The 21,584-nt window shown below is 43.1% G+C and overlaps 1 protein-coding gene across 7 annotated transcripts in view; it reads left to right on the top strand.

Annotated features, from left to right (window-relative positions):
• osbpl8 (oxysterol binding protein-like 8) overlaps nt 1-21,584 on the top strand; it is a 253,659-nt gene that overhangs the window by 213,520 nt on the left and 18,555 nt on the right. For all 7 annotated transcript variants that reach the window (XM_063058446.1, XM_063058442.1, XM_063058444.1 and 4 more), the window contains 2 exons: nt 1,286-1,375; nt 2,152-2,288. In XM_063058446.1, coding sequence (XP_062914516.1) covers nt 1,286-1,375; nt 2,152-2,288 — 227 coding nt within the window. The remainder of the gene's footprint in view (nt 1-1,285; nt 1,376-2,151; nt 2,289-21,584) is intronic.

Below are 21,584 nucleotides of genomic sequence, written 5' to 3'. Positions count from 1 at the left end.
AGGAATCGGCCTCCTGGACCGGCTTCACTCGCCTCAGCACTGAATGGGTTCCACCAGCTGTGGACTCACTTTTGGGGACTCTGCAGTTCATGGTCCATGTGTTTTTGTTTACCTTTTTTTTAACGATTTGCACTCTTGCCAGTTGGAAATGTGGCGTCTTGTGTATGTTTCTTTAGTGAATTCTATGGTTTCTTTGTTTTGTGGGTACCAGAAAGAAGATGAAACTCAGGGTTGTATATGGTATACATACTTTAATAATAAATTTGAACTTAAAAAGGAGGTTGGGAGGTTAAGACTTCCATGTCCTATCTTAGGTGAGCTTTAGGATCTAAGGCCCTAGTTGACTAAATATACAGTAGATCTCAGGTTAGTAAGAAATAGGAGAATTAGGCCATTTAGCCCTTTGAGCCACTCCACCATTTAATCATGGCTGATTTATTTTCCTTCTCAGCCCTATTCTCCTGCCATTTCCATATTACATTTATCGCCATTATTAATCAAGAACCTACCATCTCCACTTTAAATATACCTAATGACTTGGCCTTCCACCACCATCTGGCTAAAGGTATTCCTCCTCACCTCTGCTCTAAAGGGTGGGCCTCTGTTCTGAGGCTGTGCCTCTGGTCCTAGACACCCCTGCTATTGGAAACATCTGTGCATCTACTCTGTCTAAGGTCTTTCAATATTTGGAAGGTTTCAATGGGATCCCCTCATTCTTCTAAACTGTAGCGAGTACAAATGCTCCTTATATGTGAACTTTCATTCTCGAGGTCATTTTTGTGAACCTCCTCCAGACCCTCTCCAACACCAGCACATCCTTTCTTAGATATTGGACCCAAAACTATTCACAGTACTCCAAATTTGTTCTGATCTACACCTTATAAAGCCTCAGCATTGCTTCCTTACTTTTAGTAGAATTATATAGCAATGGAAAGAAATGGAATGACGGCAATGTGATGATGTGACATACTGTCTTTTTTTTGTGCTTCTCACCAGATAACCACTTGAGGGACTGGATGAAATCTTAAGTGGAGTAAATGTAGGACATTCAGTTCCAGATTGGATAGGAGATTTAGAAGGGTTAGCTCAGCAAAACAATGGTCTTCACTTGCCCTTAACTTTTGCCCATGCTTTGTATTATACAAAAATATTTGTGTCCATCTCTATACTGCCAATGATAAACTGGTGAAATGATCTCAACTTTAATTTGAAACTGTCAGCATAAAAAAAATATAATCAATGTTTTTCTCTCCAGTGGTATAATCAGTAACCGTATTGTCTCTAGCCATTCTTAGGCAACAGCAACAATGTTAACCAGATAGTTGGAAAAATCAAGCTGGGATCAGAAGTTTTAGCTAATCTGGAAGGACATTGGGTGAGTAGAGAAAGTGTGTGTGTGTGTGTGTGTATACATTTATACAATGTGCATAGAGTAATGAAGCAATACAGCCCAGATACGGGCCCTTTGGCCCAACTAGTCCGTGCTGACCACCCAGGTCCCTTTCCAAGTGATGCTACATGCCCTCCTCACACACTTCCTTCATCCTGGGGAATACACTGTTACCTGCACCTTCTCTGCCACTCTCATAATTTAAAACTCTTCTATAAGGTTGCCCCTCATTCTCCTCAATTTGAAAGAATACGAATTACAAATGGTATTCGGTAACGAATGCGCTTCTCAGTAGAAAGCAAATATTCTAGTATTTATTTTTATGATTGCTTGAAAGAGTTCAAATAAACTTAAGCTGCTTTGCATATGGCATATGTCATTCACAATAAATCTGATTCTGATATTTGTCACAATTATGGTGCATGCTTTTGAGACGATTAATTTCAAAAGCATGTGGGGGTCCATGGTACCGTAGCAGCTAGCACAACCCTATTACAGCTCGGGGCATTGTGGAGTTTGGAGTCCAATTCTGATGCCATTCTGTAAGGAGTCTCTGTGGAATGCACGCGGTTTCCCCGGGTGCTCTGGTTTCTTCCCGTAGTCCAGAAACTTACCAGGTAGGTAAATTGGTCATTGTAATCAGATTAGGATTTTCCAGTTTGTGGGATTGCTGGGGCGGCGTGGCTTGAAGGACCAGAAGGTCATGCTTTGCACTGTATCACGAAATAAATACAGTTCCTTAATTTCCATTTTTCCTCTAGGATGGTGAGGTGGTAATCAATGACAAAAAGACGGGTGTATCAGAAGTATTCTGGAACCCCACGTCTGAAATCCGGCAACAGAGGCTAACCAGGTGCACTGTGCTGTTTGATGAACAAGAGAACATGGAGTCAGAAAAGTGAGAGCATTTTCTTACTTTACCCATTTCAGTTCACTTTAATCTCCCTTTAACATCTGAGGTAACTGCTGAATCACTTGCTTTATGTGTGATGTTCCAATTGTGTATGGTAAAGTATTCGGAACCCATCCTCAGTGTCAGTTCTCTAGGACCAGAGGGCACAGACTCAGAAAAGAAGAATGTCTCTTCAGAACAGAGATGAGCAGGAATTTCTTTAGCCAGAGTTTGGTGAATCTGTGGAGGCTTTTACTGGGTATATTTAAAGCAGAGTTGGTAAGTCCTTAATTAGTCAGGGTGTGAAAGGTAATGGGTGAAGGCAGGAGAATGGAGTTGAGAGGAATAAATCAGCATGATGGAATGGCAGAGCAGACTCAATGGGCTGAATGGCCTGGTTCTGCTCCTGTGTCGTATGGTCAGTTGTGTTAGCCTTATAAGGATTTTGGGAGCTGGTTTGTATAGTTTTGCTCTTCCTCCGCTATTCCTTCACCAGGATGTTGCCTCGTGTGGAATGAGTCCCAGCGGAGAGACGTAGCAGCAATATACAAAATTCCGAGAGGCAGTGATAGGGAAGATATGGCTGAGATGTCCATGACAAATGGCACTCATTTAAAGAAGGAACAAGAGGGTACCTGAGAAAGAATTGTTTTACCCCGAGAGTGCTTACAATCACGAGGAGACGGGTACTCTTACAACACCAGAGGAGCATCTGGATAAGCACTCGTCAAGACCAAGTTCAGCTAAGAGAGTTTGGTGTAGGATTGGATATGCAGGCCGAAGGGCCTGTTTCTGTGCAGTGTAACTTTGTGAAGAAGCATTGACCATAGTGGTTCCACGTATAGTCCATGGTGTTGGTTGCTTTGTTGACCGTCTGCCACAAAAAGGTGGAATTTCCATTGGCTACCCATTTTAATTCTATTTTCTATTCCCATTCTGACATGTCATTCCCCGTCCTCTGCTGCCACAATGAAACTGCTCACAGGTTGAAGGAGCAGTACTTCATATACTGTCTGCTAGCTTCCAGTCTGAACATCAATTTCTCTAAATTTCTGCCCCTTATCCTTTCTCTCATTTTCCATTCCCCATCCTGGCTTCCCTCTCACCCCTTCTCACCTGCCCAACACCTCCCTCTCGTGTCACTCCTTCTTCCCTTTCTCCCATGGTCCACTCTCCTCTCCTATCAGATTCCTTCTTTTTCAGCCCTTTACCACTTCCCCCCATGACTTCACATCTTCTCACTTCATCCCACCTGCCTTCCCCCTCACCTGGTCTCATCTATCACCTGCTAGCTTGTTCTCCCAATCCCCCACCTTTTTATTCTGGCTTCTTTCCTCTTCCTTTCCGGTCCTGATGAAGGTTCTCGGCCTGAAACATCAACTGTTTATTCCCTTCCATAGATGCTGCCTGACCTGCTGATGCAGGTGTTTGCAAATAAAACAGCATGAGGCGTTTAATGTTTAAGAAAAAAACGTAACAATGCATTCATTGTACTCCAAACACTGAACACAAAAAGCGCAGTAACAGAACTTCACGTAATATGTCATCACATCCAGCCAGTCTCTTACAGTGAACCCCAAATCAATGTGTTAGTGAATTATGTATGTTTCTACCAACTACATTACCCTACACAGCCCCCCCCCCCCCAAAGCAGCCTCTAAGGAGCGGTGAAAGCGCTTACGTAGGCCATTGGACTGTGGGTGATACAGCATGATGTGATGTAACCTAACGTCGAGGTTCTGGGCTGTCACAGCCCAGAGGTCTGAAATGAACTGGGGACTGTGTTCAGAGGAAATATCAGATAGGGTGCCAAACTGAGCAACTAATTGCTGATAAATGCCGTCGTTGACGCTACAGGGACGAAACTGTGGGGTGGGGGAGGAGTGGAAGAGGACCAACAAGGTCCACATTAACATGGTCAAATCATAGCTCAGGGACCTCAAAAAGTGCCAACAGCGCCTGAACATGATTAATTTTTGACGGCTGACACTCCACACAAGCTGCAGTCCAATCACACGTGTCCTTTCTACGTTCTTTCTAAGACCATGCCACACAAACTTTAGTGCTACCAGTTTCTGTGAAGCCTTCTGGTCCAGATGCCAGAGGCCGCGTATGGAGTTAAATGCAGTCCGTCTCCAGTTTGCGGGTACTATGGGCGAGTGCAACCGGTTGAGACATCACACAGGAGAGAAACCACGGCTTCTCCGAACTTAACATCAGCCAACTGCAGTCCACTGACTGCTCTTCGTTAAGCCTGGAATTCTGGGTTAGTAACCTAGTTGGCTGCCATGCCAGCATAGTCACCTCCTACATGTATGGCCCCAACGGCTGATCATGAGAGACAATCAGCCACGGCATTATTTTTCCCCTTGATGTATCATATCTCAGTTGTGAACTCTGATATGTAAGCCAGATGCATTGTTACCATGCAAACCAAGGGTCTGATATTTTAAGTGCACGAGGGGTATGTGGTCTCAACGAACACTATGAAATGGCAATCTGTCTAAAAGAAAACGAAAATGGCGAACAGCCAGCTAGAGACCAAGAACTTACTGTCAAATGTGCTGTACTTCCTTTTGGGTGTACAGAGCTGCCAGCTGAAGAAGGCGAGCAGCTGCCACACGCCCCCGACCAACTGTTCACACATAGCACCCACAGCAGATTCTGGGTGCGTTAGAAAGAGCTCGTTTGGTGTCATCAAATGTCCTGGTCATGTCCGCTGACCAGTCAAGCACTGGATTAGGGATATTGTCTTTGAGTGCACAATACAAGCGGAATATAAATTCAGCAGCTTGCAAAATTAAGCAGTGATGGAATTCAACAGCCCTAAAAATTCCTGTAGTCTTTTTGTAGTGCAGGATGGTGGAAAATCCATAATAGTGGCTACTTTTGATGGGAGGGGGTTTCACACCTTCTGTGGAGATGTGATAGCCGAGAAAGTCAATGGTTGACAATTCAAACTGGCATTAAGCAGGGTTAATGATCAACCCGTGTTGGCTTAAGCACTCAAAATGTGTGCAGGGATAAGATACATGTTTGTATTTGGATGCATTGGCAACAAGTATGTCATCCAGGTAAATAAAAAGAAAGTCTGTACTGCATTTTTCAGCTCAAATATTATGTGCAGAAGCTCAAAAAGGCCAAGTGGGGTTATCACAGCCACTTTGGGAATGTCCTGCGAGCACACAGGCACCTGATGGTAGCCCTTAACTAAATCGACTTCGGAAAAAATTAACTTTACAACTAAACGTGCTAAAATGTCTTAGATGTGTGAGACCGGGTAACAATCAGGAACGGTGGCCTCATTAAAGCATCGGTAATCACCACATGGACGGCAACCACCATCAGACTTAAGGACCATATGGAGGGGCGAAGCCCAGGGGATATTCAACCTGTGTACAATGCCAAGTCTTTCCATGTTGGTAAACTCAGCTTTCACTTTGCCAGCTTTTCTGGGTCCAGTCTACACGTGTGGGCATGGACTGGCGGGCCAGGTGTGGAAATGTTGTGCTCGATCCCTGTAGTGGAAAACTTGTGCTTGGTGAGGTTTGGGAATTCGCTCAGCAGTCAAGTAAGAGTCATTGGGGGAACTTACTGAGGGAGCAGGGTAACGACCTGAAGTCCTTGACATCCAATCATGTGGCAGCAATTCAAAGTATAAAAGCATGCAGGCATGGTCAGGATGTTCAGTTAACACACACAAAATGCGGTGTTTCAGGCCGAGACCTTGGCCCAAAACATTGACTATACTCACTTCCATTGATGCTGCCTGGCCTGCTGAATTCCTCCAGTATTTTGTGTGCATTGCTTCAATTTGCAGTATCTGCAGATTTTCTCTTGTTTGCAAGAGGTTCAGTTGTTTTTCAGACCAAACATCAGAACAGGGAAGAAATATGATCTAAGTGATATTGACCGTGGAATGATTGTTGGTGTCAGCAGGGTGGTTGGATTATCTCAGAAACTGCTGATCTCCTGGGATTTTCACACACAACCAACTCTAGAGATTATAGAGAATGGCATGAAAAACAAAGACATCCAGTTAACGCCTTGTTAATGAGAGAGGTCAGAGGAAAATGGCCGGACTGGTTCAAACTGACAGTAAAGCAAGAGGATCTCAAATAGCCACACGTTACAACAGTGGTGTGCAGAAGAGCATCTCTGAATGCACAACACATCAGACCTTGAGGTGGATGGGCTACAGCAGCAGAAGACCACAAACATGCACTCAATAATTACAGTAAATCACTTTATTAGATACAAGAATTATCTAATGAAGAGGCCATTAAGTGTTAATGCTTAAAGAATCTGGCAGAACCACCGGTGCCCATCTGTTTTACTTGACCTTCATTTGTCTGAAGCAGTGACCAGAAAATTCAGGATCCCAAAAGAATGATTTGATGGTGTATCAGTACTGCAGGGCAGAACAAAGAACGTGTCTTCCTGTGAGTGCTGCTTGGCTTCTCCCTGGAGCCAGCTCAGGTTTAAATGCAGCTTCATGCTGTAAATTTATCTCTGTTACACATCGTCAGTGAAGCTAATTTATCATGATTTAAGCGTCCAGCCAACTGAATCTCCACTTTCCTGCACTCCCATTCAATCTGAGCTTCAATATGGTGTCAAGCCACCAACAGGAATACTTTCGAACAATTAGGGGAATTCTTTCTTCTCACTGCTGCATTGGGAAGGAGTTTTAGGTCCCACAACGCCAGATTCAGGAACAGTCATTACACTACAACCATCAAACTCCCAAACAAGTGTGGATAATTTCACTCACCTCAGCTCTGAGCTAATCACTGAACACAACCTATGGACGCACTTTCAGCGACTCGATAACTCATGTTCTCAGTATTATTTATTTACTTGTTTTGTATTTGCGCAGTTTGGCTTTTTTTGCACATTGGTTTCTTGTCAGTCTTGGATGTAGTTTTTCATTTGTATTTCTTTGTTCTACTGTGAATGCCTGTAAGAAAATGAATCCCAGGGTAGTATATGGTGACATATATGTACTTTAATAATGAATTCACTTTGTACTTTGAAACTCTTATCCATGTGTACTTACTCAATTTCATTCAAACTTTCCATTGTAGGTGCTTTCCACTATTAACTGCCATGGGAGGTTTATAACTTGCTGGCATTCAGTCACAGCTGTACATTTTACTCCGTTTTGCTGCTGTGTAAAAGATACTGGCATGGATAAAGGATTGGCTGATTGACAGGAAAGAATGGGAATAAAGGGGGCCTTGTTGGCTACCACTGACTAGTGGTGTTCCGCAGGGGTCTGTGTTGGTACCACTTATTTTTACGTTATATGTCAGTGAATTGGATGACTGAGTTGATGGCTTTGTGGAAAATACGAAGATTGGTGAAGGGGCAGTGAGTGTTGAGGAAGCAGGAAAACTGCAGGACTTAGACAGATTGGGAGAATGAGCAAAGAAGTGGCCAATGGAATAGGGTGTCAGGAACTGTATGGTCTTGCACTTCAGTAGAAGAAACAAAATGGGTGACTTCAATCTACATGTAGACTGGGTGAACCAAATTGGTAAAGGTGCTGAGGAAGAGGATTTCTTGGAATGTATGCGGGATGGTTTTTTGAACCAACATGTCGAGGAACCGACTAGAGAGCAGGCTATTCTGGACTGGGTTTTGAGCAATGAGGAAGGGTTAATTAGCGATCTTGTCGTGAGAGGCCCCTTGGGTAAGAGTGACCATAATATGGTGGAATTCTTCATTAACATGGAGAGTGACGTAGTTAATTCAGAAACAAAGGTTCTGAACTTAAAGAGGGGTAACTTTGAAGGTATGAGACGTGAATTAGCTAAGATAGACTGGCAAATGACACTTCAAGGATTGACGGTGGATATGCAATGGCAGGCATTTAAAGGTTGCATGGATGAACTACAACAATTGTTCATCCCAGTTTGGCAAAAGAATAAATCAAGGAAGGTAGTGCACCCGTGGCTGACAAGAGAAATTAGGGATAGTATCAATTCCAAAGAAGTAGCATACAAATTAGCCAGAGAAAGTGGCTCACCTGAGGACTGGGAGAAATTCAGAGTTCAGCAGAGGAGGACAAAGGGCTTAATTAGGAAGGGGAAAAAAGATTATGAGAGAAAACTGGCAGAGAACATAAAAACGGACTGTAAAAGCTTTTATAGATATGTAAAAAGGAAAAGACTGATAAAGACAAATGTAGGTCCCCTGCAAACAGAAACAGGTGAATTGATTATGGGGAGCAAGGACATGGCAGACCAATTGAATAATTACTTTGGTTCTGTCTTCACTAAGGAGGACATAAATAATCTTCCAGAAATAGTAAGGGACAGAGGGTCCAGTGAGATGGAGGAACTGAGCGAAATACATGTTAGTAGGGAAGTGGTGTTAGGTAAATTGAAGGGATTGAAGGCAGATAAATCCCCAGGGCCAGATGGTCTGCATCCTAGAGTGCTTAAGGAAGTGGCCCAAGAAATAGTGGATGCATTAGTGATAATTTTTCAAAACTCGTTAGATTCTGGACTAGTTCCTGAGGATTGGAGGGTGGCTAATGTAACCCCACTTTTTAAAAAAGGAGGGAGAGAGAAACCGGGGAATTATAGGCCGGTTAGCCTAACGTCGGTGGTGGGGAAACTGCTGGAGTCAGTTATCAAGGATGTGATAACAGCACATTTGGAAAGCGGTGAAATGATCGGACAAAGTCAGCATGGATTTGTGAAAGGAAAATCATGTCTGACGAATCTCATAGAATTTTTTGAGGATGTAACTAGTAGAGTGGATAGGGGAGAACCAGTGGATGTGGTATATTTAGATTTTCAAAAGGCTTTTGACAAGGTCCCACACAGGAGATTAGTGTGCAAACTTAAAGCACACGGTATTGGGGGTAAGGTATTGGTGTGGGTGGAGAATTGGTTAGCAGACAGGAAGCAAAGAGTGGGAATAAACGGGACCTTTTCAGAATGGCAGGCGGTGACTAGTGGGGTACCGCAAGGCTCAGTGCTGGGACCCCAGTTGTTTACAATATATATTAATGACTTGGATGAGGGAATTAAATGCAGCATCTCCAAGTTTGCGGATGACACGAAGCTGGGTGGCAGTGTTAGCAGTGAGGAGGATGCTAAGAGGATGCAGGGTGACTTGGATAGGTTGGGTGAGTGGGCAAACTCATGGCAGATGCAATTTAATGTGGATAAATGTGAAGTTATCCACTTTGGTGGCAAAAATAGGAAAACAGATTATTATCTGAATGGTGGCCGATTAGGAAAAGGGGAGGTGCAACGAGACCTGGGTGTCATTATACACCAGTCATTGAAAGTGGGCATGCAGGTACAGCAGGCGGTGAAAAAGGCGAACGGTATGCTGGCATTTATAGCGAGAGGATTCGAGTACAGGAGCAGGGAGGTACTACTGCAGTTGTACAAGGCCTTGGTGAGACCACACCTGGAGTATTGTGTGCAGTTTTGGTCCCCTAATCTGAGGAAAGACATCTTTGCCATAGAGGGAGTACAAAGAAGGTTCACCAGATTGATTCCTGGGATGGCAGGTCTTTCATATGAAGAAAGACTGGATGAACTGGGCTTGTACTCGTTGGAATTTAGAAGATTGAGGGGGGATCTGATTGAAACGTATAAGATCCTAAAGGGATTGGACAGGCTAGATGCGGGAAGATTGTTCCCGATGTTGGGGAGGTCTAGAACGAGGGGTCACAGTTTGAGGATAGAGGGGAAGCCTTTTAGGACCGAGGTTAGGAAAAACTTCTTCACACAGAGAGTGGTGAATCTGTGGAATTCTCTGCCACAGCAAACTGTTGAGGCCAGTTCATTAGCTATGTTTAAAAGGAAGTTAGATATGGCCCTTGTGGCTACAGGGGTCAGGGGGTATGGAGGGAAGGCTGGGTTCTGAGTTGGATGATCAGCCATGATCATAATAAATGGCGGTGCAGGCTCGAAGGGCCGAATGGCCTACTCCTGCACCTATTTTCTATGTTTCTATGTTTCTATGTTTCTAAAAGCGTAGTCTATTTTCTAAACAGGCAAAAAAATTCAAAAGTCCGAGGTGCAAAGGTACTTGGGAGTCCTTGTGCAGGATTCCCTAAAGGTTAACTTGCAGGTTGAGTCAGTGGCGAGGAAGGCAAATGCAATGTTAGCATACATTTCGAGAGGACTAGAATATAAAAAGCAAGGATGTAATGCTGAGGCTTTATAAGGCATTGGTGAAGCCTCACTTGAAGTATTGTGAGCAGTTTTGGCCCCTTTATCTAAGAAAGGATGTGTTAACGTTGGAGAGGGTTTAGAGGAGGTTCGTGAGAATGATTCTGGGAATGAAAGGGTTATAGTGTGAGGCGCGTTTGTTGACTCTGGGCCTGTACTTGCTGGAGTTTAGAAGAATGAGGGAAGATCTCATTTAAACCTATCAAATGTTGAAAGGCCTAGACAGGTGGATGTGGAGAGGATTTTTCCTATATGGGGAGAGTCTACGACCAGAGGGCACAGCCTCAGAATAGAGGGACATCCATTTAGTACAAAGATAAAGAGGAATTTCTTTAGCCTGAGGGTGGTAATTTGTTGCCACACGCGGCTGCAGAGGCCAGGTTATCCACTTGTATTTAAGGCAGAGGTTGTTAGGTTCTTGATCATTCAGGGTGTGAAAGGTTATGGGGAGAAGGCAGGAGAATGGAGTTGAGAGGATTAATAAATCAGCCATGATTTAATGGCACTACAGACTCAATGGGCTGAATGGCCTAATTATGGCAGGAGAATGGGGTTGAGAGGGAAATGGGTCAAGTTGATGAAATGGCAGAGCAGACTCGATAGGTTGAATGACCTAATTCTGCTCCTATCTCTGATGGCTTACACAGAAAAACTGGGCAGTTCCATTTAAATTCCTTTCACCTGATCAGCTGTGTCCAATGATAACAAAGAAACTGCAGATCAGTTATAGGCAAAAATCATTCTACTTTAAAATGCTTTCACTTTGTACTTTGTTGTTTCAATTTCTTCAAGGGGAAATCAGAATCAGCTTTATTATTGCTGCCATAGGTCATGAAATGTGTTCTTTTGTAGCAGCAATACAGTGTAAGACATAAAATATGCTATAAATTACAGTGACAAATATACTGTTGCAAGAAAGAGTTTGTGAGCCCTTTGCAGTTACCTGGTTTTCTGCAGTAATTACTTGTAATTAACCGTTTGGCCCAAACAGTTGGCAGGATTCTCTGGGGTAGGTTCTGCATTAGGGTTTTAATAGAGGAAAAAAAGGTTAGCTCTATTTGTCACTTGTACATCGAAACATGCATTATTTACATCAACAGCCAGCACAGTCCGAGAATGTGCTGGGGGCAGCCCGTAAGTGTTACCGCACTTTGGGCACTTACATAGAACACCCACAACTTACTAACCCTAACCCATATGTTTTTGGAATATGGGAGGAAACTGGAGCACCCGGAGGAAACCCATGTGGTCACAGAGAGAACAACCAAATTGTGTACAGAATTGAACCCCGATCAGTGTTCACTGTCACTGTAAAGTGATTGTGCTAACAGCTACACTACCAAGCATGGAAAGATTAACTGAAGTTGATGATACAGCTGAGTGGCAGATAAAGTTCACGGTACCTGGCATCCATTCATAAATTACTCAGGACATGCTCAGACAGTCTGGGTACTGTTCAGCTTGAATTTCTGTGCACTTATCCCTCTACTGTGCATTATTCAGCCATTTGATACTGAGAAATACAATCTCTTCCATGTATTATAAATTAGCATTATGAATTGGGAAGTGTTTCAGTCAATAATAGGGTTTAGAACCTCGAGTTTCCCCTTTAAGGAGAACACTCGGGGTTGGGGAGTAGGGGTGTAGAAATAATGTAATCGTGGAGTTTAGCATAGCACAGTACAAGCCCTTTGGCCCACAATGTTGTGATGAGCTTTTTACCTACTGCAAGATCAATCTAACTCTTCCCTCCCACACAGCCCTCCATGTTTCTGTCATCCATGTGCGTATCTAGAAGTTTCTTAAATGCCTTTACCACCCTCCCCGACAGTGTGGTGCATGGACCTACTCTCTGTGTTAAAAAAAAACTATCTCTGACATTCCCCCCTATACTTCCCTCCAATCTCTTTAAAATTATGCACTCTCATAATAGCCATTTCTGACCTGAGGAAAAGTCTCTGGTTATCTACTCTATCTACTTATATCTTGTACACCTCTATCAATTCACCTCTCATCCTCTACTCCAAAGAGAAAAGCCCTAGCCCGCTCAGCATGTCCCCATAAGACATGTTCTCCAATCCACGTAAACCTCCTCTGCACTCTCTCTAAAGCTTCCACTCTCTTCCTATAATGAGACAACCAGAGCTGAACACAATACTCCAGGTGTGTATATTTATGACAAACATAGTAGCCTGTCGGTGCCATATGAGGAAAAGCATATCAAACACAGAAATATGAGACAGAAATATGAGGAATAAGGGTGCTGAAGTTGTGTATCAACACCACTTGCGGGCAAGGTATAAACTATAAAATATATTAAAAAATGAAATAATTTCCCTGCATTATTGGCAAAAGTTTGGGGAGGGGTCAATTATCCAGCCCTAATGTGTGGGTGCTTGCCATAAAGGGGAGAGTAAAATAGAATTTTTGAGGTCAAGTATGTTAAAACATCGTATTGGTATTGAAAACGGAGAAAATCAAATCCACAAGTTGTACTAGTGTCTCTTTAGTTCAGGTAGACCACTTAGATTTGAATTTACAATGTAATTAATGCTCCATTAGATGAGGACAATATGTGCTTGGGTGGCATCCTCACTTGAGTTAGACTAAGGCAGCGCTGACTTTGTAAGTCCGCTAAACTGACATTCATTTGACCGAGATTAAATCCATTAAAGATATTTTTCTTACAGTTTGGGTTAAGACATTTTCTACTCCAGCTTTCATGAGATTCATAGATGTCAGTGGCAGTGACTATAAAATATGTTGTCTTGCAGAACATTTTTTTTTCCAAATCAAATAGGTGCCCAAATATCAAAGTTAATAAAGAATACTGTTTTCTTTTGTTTTGGAGACCTTGAAATTTTTCTTCAGCAAAGAGGAGGCCTGTGGATACCCTTAAACTAGTGGTCACAAATACAAGGTAGTCATTAATTCATCCGAAATTCAAGAGAACACACACAAAGTGTTGCCCCTCACTGCACCTATCTATCACCTCCCCCCTCACTTGGTCTCACCCATCACTTGTCATTCACTGCTCTTATTTGTCACCTGTACCTCACTTGTTCTCACCTATCCACTTTCCCCTTTTATCACATCTGGTCATCTTCAGCCGTTTACCTTTTCTACCTATCACCTCCCAGCTTCTAACTTCATTCCCCCCCCCCCACCCAACTGGCTTCACCCATCCCCTTCTAGCTTGTGACTCCTTCCCCTCCCCCCACCTTCTTATTCTGGCTTCTGTCCCCTTCCTTTCCAGTCCTGATGAATGGCCTCAGCCCAATACATTGACTGTTTAATCCTCTCCATAGATGCTGCCTGACTTGCTGAGTTTCTCCAGCATTTTGTGTGTGTTCCTCAAGATTTCCAGCATCTGCAGAATCTCCTGCTTTTCTGAAATTCAAGAGAGGTTTATTTACTACCTGTGTTATATTGTCGAACTTGCAACTACAGGAAACTTGAATCAAATTGCAAAGCTTTTAAGGAAAAGCTAGCAACAAATATGGGAATGGAAGGTTATACAGAAGGATTAACTGAATGTCTAGGACCAGAGGACCTGATGGCATAGCCTCAGAATACAGGGATGTCCCTTTGTAGTATAGAATTTCTTTAGCAAAGAGGGAATGAATCTGTGGAATTCATTGCCACAGAAAGAAGCCCAGTCATTGGGTATATTTAAAGCTGAGGTGGATAGGGTCTTGATTAATCAGGGCATCAAAGGTTACAGAGGGAGTAATGAATCAGCCATAACCTAATGAGCCAAATGGCCTAATTCTGCTCCTATGTTTATGGTCTCATGGAGACAGCTTGAGTGCAACATAAACACTGTAGGCTAGCAGAACTGAACAACTTGTTTCTGTACTGCCAAGTTTATGTAAGATAATTTCTGTACATTGTAATATTTCATATTTTTGGGGAGAACAGGTCAGAAGATCACTTCTATTGAAACATTCACTTCAGAACTGCAGCATCAGACCTCTCCTTTCCCTTGAAGTTTGCAGATGCCTTTACTTTCCTTCAGTATACATGATTAATTAGCTGTAACCTTTTGGACTCCTGGAGGACTGAGTACATAAATCACACTGATGATATCCTGATCTGTGCATCCCTTTGCAGATGTAGCCTTTCAGTTATTCCAGCCAGCAACATCGATGCTCATCTTTTTTATTTTGCTTAAGTCGTGCTTTATGCTCTTCAATTTCTAGTTAACATGGAATGAATTTAGTGTGATATTTAAAAACATAGTGCAGGGTAAGTCTTTCTGGCCCTTCAAGCCACGCCACCCCGTCAACCCCTGACCACCCCAATTTAATCCTAACCTAATCACAGGACAATTTACATGACCTGTTCATTTACCAACCAGTACACCTTTGGACTGTGGGAGGAAACCGGAGCAGCCGGGGAAAACCCACATGTACAGACTCCTTAAAGAGGACGCTGGGATCGAACTCTGACTGTAATAACGCCATGCTAACCACTACCATAGCACCTAATGTTTCTTTACAATTGAGATTCTGACTAAAGAAAGGCTCCTAATGCTCCGGAGGTCTGTACTTCTATAGAAACAAAATAATTATAAGCTTTAACTCTATCAGTGAACATTAGAGATGCTCTGTACTATTTTAAAAATAGGGAGGTATTCTGGTCTCCTAGCTGACAGTCCTTTATCAAATCACTAAAGCAGCCTCCACCACTGCCAGGTTAAGGATATGCCCTCCAGGACTGGCCCTCAACTCTTTACTATCATCATGGAGAAGGTACATGAGCCTGAAGGCACACAGACAAAGTTTTAGGAACAACTCTTTCCCCTCTGCTGTCAGATTTCTGAGCGGTCGATTAAACCATAAACACTATCTCACTATTTTGCTCTCTCTTTTGCACTACTTATTTTTTAAAATTTCTTATTGTAACATATTGTAAGTTTTTGTGTCTTGCACTGTACCGCTACCGTAAAACAACAAACTTCACAACATATTTCCTGGTGGGAAAGTGTAATAGAGCTGTTAGGGAGGGTTTAAACTAATTTGGCAGGGGGATGGGAACCGGAATGACAGAGCGGAGGAAGGGGAAAACAGAAATAAATCTAAGATAGTGAGCAGTAAAGATGTCAGGAAAGACAGGCAGATGATGGGGCAAATTTGTAGCCATTGGAATGAGTTGCAGTGAAATCAAAGCGAAAAGTATCAAATACTGGTCTTAAGGTGTTGTACTTAAATGCCCGCAGCATAAGGAATAAGGTGGATGATCTTGTCGTACAGCTACAGATTGACAGGTATGATATTGTGGCCGTCACTGAGACCTGGCTAAAGGATGCATGTCTCTGGGAGCTGAACGTCCAAGGATACACGGTGTATCGGAAGGATAGGAAGGTAGGCAGAGGGGGAGGCTTGGCTTTATTGGTAAGAAATGATATTAGAAACATAGAAACATAGAAAATAGGTGCAGGAGTAGGCCATTCGGCCCTTTGAGCCTGCACCGCCATTTATTATGATCATGGCTGATCATCCAACTCAGAACCCTGCACCAGCCTTCCCTCCATACCCCCTGATCCCCGTAGCCACAAGGGCCATATCTAACTCCCTCTTAAATATAGCCAATGAACTGGCCTCAACTGTTTCCTGTGGCAGAGAATTCCATAGACTCACCACTCTGTGTGTGAAGAAGTTTTTCCTAATCTTGGTCCTAAAAGGCTTCCCCTTTATCCTCAAACTGTGACCCCTCGTTCTGGACTTCCCCAACATTGGGAACAATCTTCCTGCATCTAGTCTGTCCAATCCCTTTAGGATTTTATACATTTCAATCAGATCCCCCCTCAATCTTCTAAATTCCAACGAGTACAAGCCCAGTTCATCCAGTCTTTCTTCATATGAAAGTCCTGCCATCCCAGGAATCAATCTGGTGAACCTTCTTTGTACTCCCTCTATGCAAGGATGTCTTTCCTCAGATTAGGGGACCAAAACTGCACACAATACTCCAGGTGTGGTCTCACCAAGGCCTTGTACAACTCAGTAGTACCTCCCTGCTCCTGTACTCGAATCCTCTCGCTATAAATGCCAGCATACCATTTGCCTTTTTCACCCCCTGCTGTACCTGCATGCCCACTTTCAATGCCTGGTGTATAATGACACCCAGGTCTCGTTGCACCTCCCCTTTTCCTAATTGGCCACCATTCAGATAATAATCTGTTTTCCTATTTTTGCCACCAAAGTGGATAACTTCACATTTATCCACATTAAATTGCATCTGCCATGAATTTGCCCACTCACCCAACCTATCCAAGTCACACTGCATCCTCTTAGCATCCTTCTCACAGCTAACACTGCCACCCAGCTTCGTGTCATCCGCAAACTTGGAGATGCTGCATTTAATTCCCTCATCCAAGTCATTAATATATATTGTAAACAACTGGGGTCCCAGCACTGAGCCTTGTGGTACCCCACTAGTCACTGCCTGCCATTCTGAAAAGGTCCCGTTTATTCCCACTCTTTGCTTCCTGTCTGCTAACCAATTCTCCATCCACATCAATACCTTACCCCCAATACCATGTGCTTTAAGTTTGCACACTAATCTCCTGTGTGGGACCTTGTCAAAAGCCTTTTGAAAATCCAAATATACCACATCCACTGGTTCTCCCCTATCCACTCTACTAGTTACATCCTCAAAAAATTCTATGAGATTTATCAGACATGATTTTCCTTTCACAAATCCATGCTGACTTTGTCCGATGATTTCACCGCTTTCCAAATATTAAATCATTAGAAAGAGGTGATATAGGATCGGAAGGTGCAGAATCTTTATGGGTTGAGCTAAGAAATAGCAGGGGTAAAAGGACCCTGATGGCAGTTATTTATAGGCCTCCAAACAGCTGCAGGGATGTGGACTACAAATTACAACAGGAAATAGAAAAGGCTTGTCAGAAGGGCAGTGTTATGATAATTGTGGGGGATTTTAACATGCGAGGAGATTGGGAAAATCAGGTCAGCACTGGATCTCAAGAGAGAGAATTTGTAGAATGTCTGCGAGATGGCTTTTTAGAACAGCTTGTCATTGAGCCCACTAGGGGATCGGCTGTACTGGATTGGGTATTGTGTAATGAACCAGAGGTGATTAGAGAGATTGAGGTGAAGGAACCTTCAGGAGGCAGTGATCATAACATGATTGAGTTCACTGTGAAATTTGAAAAAGAGAAGCTGAAATCTGATGTGTCGGTATTTCAGTGGAGTAAAGGAAATTACAGTGGCATGAGAGGGGAACTGGCCAAAGTTGACTGGAAAGGGACACTGGCGGGAAAGACAGCAGAGCAGCAGTGGCTGGAGTTTATGCGAGAAGTGAGGAAGATGCAAGACAGGTATATTCCAAAAAAGAAGAAATTTTCAAGTGGAAAAAGGATGCAACCGTGGTTGACAAGAGAAGTCAAAGCCAAAGTTAAAGCAAAGGAGAGGGCATACAAGGATGCAAAAATTAGTGGGAAGACAGAGGATTGGGAAGTTTTTAAATCCTTACAAAAGGAAACCAAGAAGGTCATTAAGAGGGAAAAGATTAACTATGAAAGGAAGCTAGCAAATAATATCAAAGAGGATACTAAAAGCTTTTTCAAGTATATAAAGAGTAAAAGACAGGTGAGAGTAGATATAGGACCGATAGAAAATGATGCTGGAGAAATTGTAATGAGAGATAAGGAGATGGTAGAGGAACTGAACAAGTATATTGCATCAGTCTTCACTGAGGAAGACATCAGCAGTATACCGGACACTCAAGGGTGGCAGGGAAGAGAAGTGTGCGCAGTCACAATTACGACAGAGAAAGTACCCAGGAATCTGAATACTCTAAATGTAGATAAATCTCCCAGACCAGGTGGAATGCACCCACGTGTTCTGAAGGAAGTAGCTGTGGAGATTGCGGAGGCATTAGCGATGATCTTTCAAAAGTCGATAGATTCTGGCATGGTTCCGGAGGACTGGAAGATTGCAAATGTCACTCCACTATTTAAGAAGGGGGCAAGGAAGCAAAAAGGAAATTATAGACCTGTTAGCTTGACATCGGTGGTTGGGAAGTTGTTGGAGTCGATTGTCAAGGATGAGGTTACAGAGTACCTGGAGGCATATGACAAGATAGGCAGAACTCAGCATGGATTCCTTAAAGGAAAATCCTGCCTGACAAACCTATTACAATTTTTTGAGGAAATTACCAGTAGGCTAGACAAGGGAGATGCAGTGGATGTTGTATATTTGGATTTTCAGAAGGCCTTTGACAAGGTGCCACACATGAGGCTACTTAACAAGATAAGAGCTCATGGAATTACGGGAAAGTTACATACGTGGATAGAGCGTTGGCTGATTGGCAGGAAACAGAGAGTGGGAATAAAGGGATCCTATTCTGGTTGGCTGCCGGTTACCAGTGGTGTTCCACAGGGGTCCGTGTTGGGGCCGCTTCTTTTTACATTGTACATCAACGATTTGGATTATGGAATAGATGGCTTTGTGGCTAAGTTTGCTGATGATACAAAGATAGGTGGAGGGGCCGGTAGTGCTGAGGAAACGGAGAGTCTGCAGAGAGACTTGGATAGATTGGAAGAATGGGCAGAGAAGTGGCAAATGAAGTACAATGTTGGAAAGTGTATGGTTATGCACTTTGGCAGAAAAAATAAACGGGCAGACCATTATTTAAATGGGGAAAGAATTCAAAGTTCTGAGATGCAACGGGACTTGGGAGTCCTCGTACAGGATACCCTTAAAGTTAACCTCCAGGTTGAGTCAGTAGTGAAGAAGGTGAATGCAATGTTGGCATTCATTTCTAGAGGAATAGAGTATAGGAGCAGGGATGTGATGTTGAGGCTCTATAAGGCACTGGTGAGACCTCACTTGGAGTACTGTGGGCAGTTTTGGTCTCCCTACGACGTTGGAGAGGGTACAGAGAAGATTCACTAGGATGATTCTGGGAATGAGAGGGTTAACATATGAGGAACGTTTGTCCGCTCTTGGACTCTATTCCTTGGAGTTTAGAAGAATGAGGGGAGACCTCATAGATACATTTCGAATTTTGAAAGGCATGGACAGAGTGGATGTGGCAAAGTTGTTTCCCATGATGGAGGAGTCTGGTACGAGAGGGCATGACTTAAGGATTGAAAGGCGCCCATTCAGAACAGAGATGCAAAGAAATTTTTTTAACCAGAGGGTGGTGAACCTATGGAATTTGTTGCCACGGGCAGCAGTGGAGGCTAAGTCATTAGGTGTATTTAAGGCAGAGATTGATAGGTATCTGAGTAGCCAGGGCATCAAAGGTTATGGTGAGAAGGCGAGGGGGGTGGGACTAAATGGGAAAATGGATCAGCTCATGATAAAATGGCGGAGTAGACTCGATGGGCCGAATGGCTGACTTCTGCTCCTTTGTCTGATGGTCTTATGGTCTTATATATTAGTGACATTAAACCTGATCTTGATTCTGAGATAAGATGAATGGCACTTCATATTCTGTCTTGGTAGTCTCCAACCTGATGACATGAATATCAGTTTCTCTAACTTATAGTAACCTGTGCCCCTTCTACTTTTCCCTTATCCCACTAGCCCCCATTACCTTGCCTCTTTCCCCTCCCAACCTTCTTCCCTTTATTCCATCATCCACTGTCCTATCTTAGCAGATTCCATCTTCTTCAGCCCTTTCTTCCTGCCATCTATCACCTCCCAGTTTCTTGCTTCATTCCCACTCTCTGTCTCCCCTCCTTTGTCAAGTTGAGGCTAAATACAGATGAGGTGAATGGCATTTCCTTTTCCACCTTGGCAGTCTCCAACCTAATAAAGGGAATATTTCTGTGCTTTATTATTGGACATAAGACCAGATATCTAGACCTGGAGCCACCTAACACCCACCAGCTGTTGCTCCACCCTTTTTATGCTGGCTATCTGTCCTCTTTGTTTCCAGTCCTGATGAAAGGTCTTGACCTAAAAACATCAACTGTCCACCTTCCATCATAGATGCTGCCTGGCCCACTGGGTTGCTCCAGCTTTTTGTGTGCTGTTTGGTCTTTCATCCAGTAATAGAGCATCGAGTATTAGGGCACAGGAACAGGCCCTTCAGCTCGCAATGTTATGTGAGACAGATTAAGGAAGTGACTCCTCTTCCCTTCTGCTGGCACATGGTCCATATCCCTATCAATCAGCATCCATGGCAGTGCATTCTAGGCACCCTCTACTGTCTATGTAAAAGAAAAACAAAACTTCTCCCACTCATCTCCTTTGAACATTCACTCCCCACCACTACTTTAAATGCATATCCTCTAGTATCAGACATTTCAACCCTTGGATAAAGATGCCATCTGGGTATCTATGCCTATCATAATTTTATAAACTTCTCACAGGTATCTCAGCCATCACCGCTTAAGAGAACGTGTCTTGATGAAGGGTCCCAGCCCAAAATAACAATTGCTTGTTCCCCTCCATAGATACTGCCTGACCTGCTGAGTGTCCTCATTTAGTGTGCGTTGCAACCTCAGTTTGTCCAATATCTCCTTTATCACACATGCTCTCTAATCTAGGCAGCATCCTGGTAAGTCTCTTCTGACCTCTCTCCATAGTCTCTACGTCCTTCCTATAATGGAACGACCAGTATTAACTGCAATACTCCAGATGTGGCCTGACCAGAGTTTTATGAAGCTGCAATAATTCGGAGGAACTACATGTTGTAGTGTTGCCAGTATAACAACTATTTCCAAGGTTTAGTTAAAAAAAAACTTTATTAGCAAGTACAATCTTTTTATTCTTCAAAAATATATTAAAGAGGTTGACATTTCCAAGTTAGGGCAATCAGTGAATGGTATTTAGGAGAGTATTTTCATATATAGAATGAGTGCAGGAATGGCAATTGATTCTCTACGTAAAAGGACAGTGACTCATTTAGTTAATCTTTTAGCTGATTTATTTAGCTTATCCTCCTCAAATTCAGATTAGATTAATTTATTGTCATTTATACCAGGGTCAATGAAATTCCTTGCTCACTTGAAGGTCACAGAGTTAACAGTAAACACGGTAATAAAAACAACAGAACTAAGGCCACCTTGTCATTTTAAGTTAAATTGGGTAGATATATGGACAGGAAAGGAATGGAGGGT

Source organism: Mobula hypostoma, chromosome 9 (genome assembly GCF_963921235.1).
Source record: "Mobula hypostoma chromosome 9, sMobHyp1.1, whole genome shotgun sequence".
Lineage (NCBI taxonomy): Eukaryota > Metazoa > Chordata > Chondrichthyes > Myliobatiformes > Myliobatidae > Mobula > Mobula hypostoma.
The sequence above is the reverse complement of the archived record's forward strand: the minus strand, read 5'-3'. Positions and strand labels throughout refer to the sequence as shown.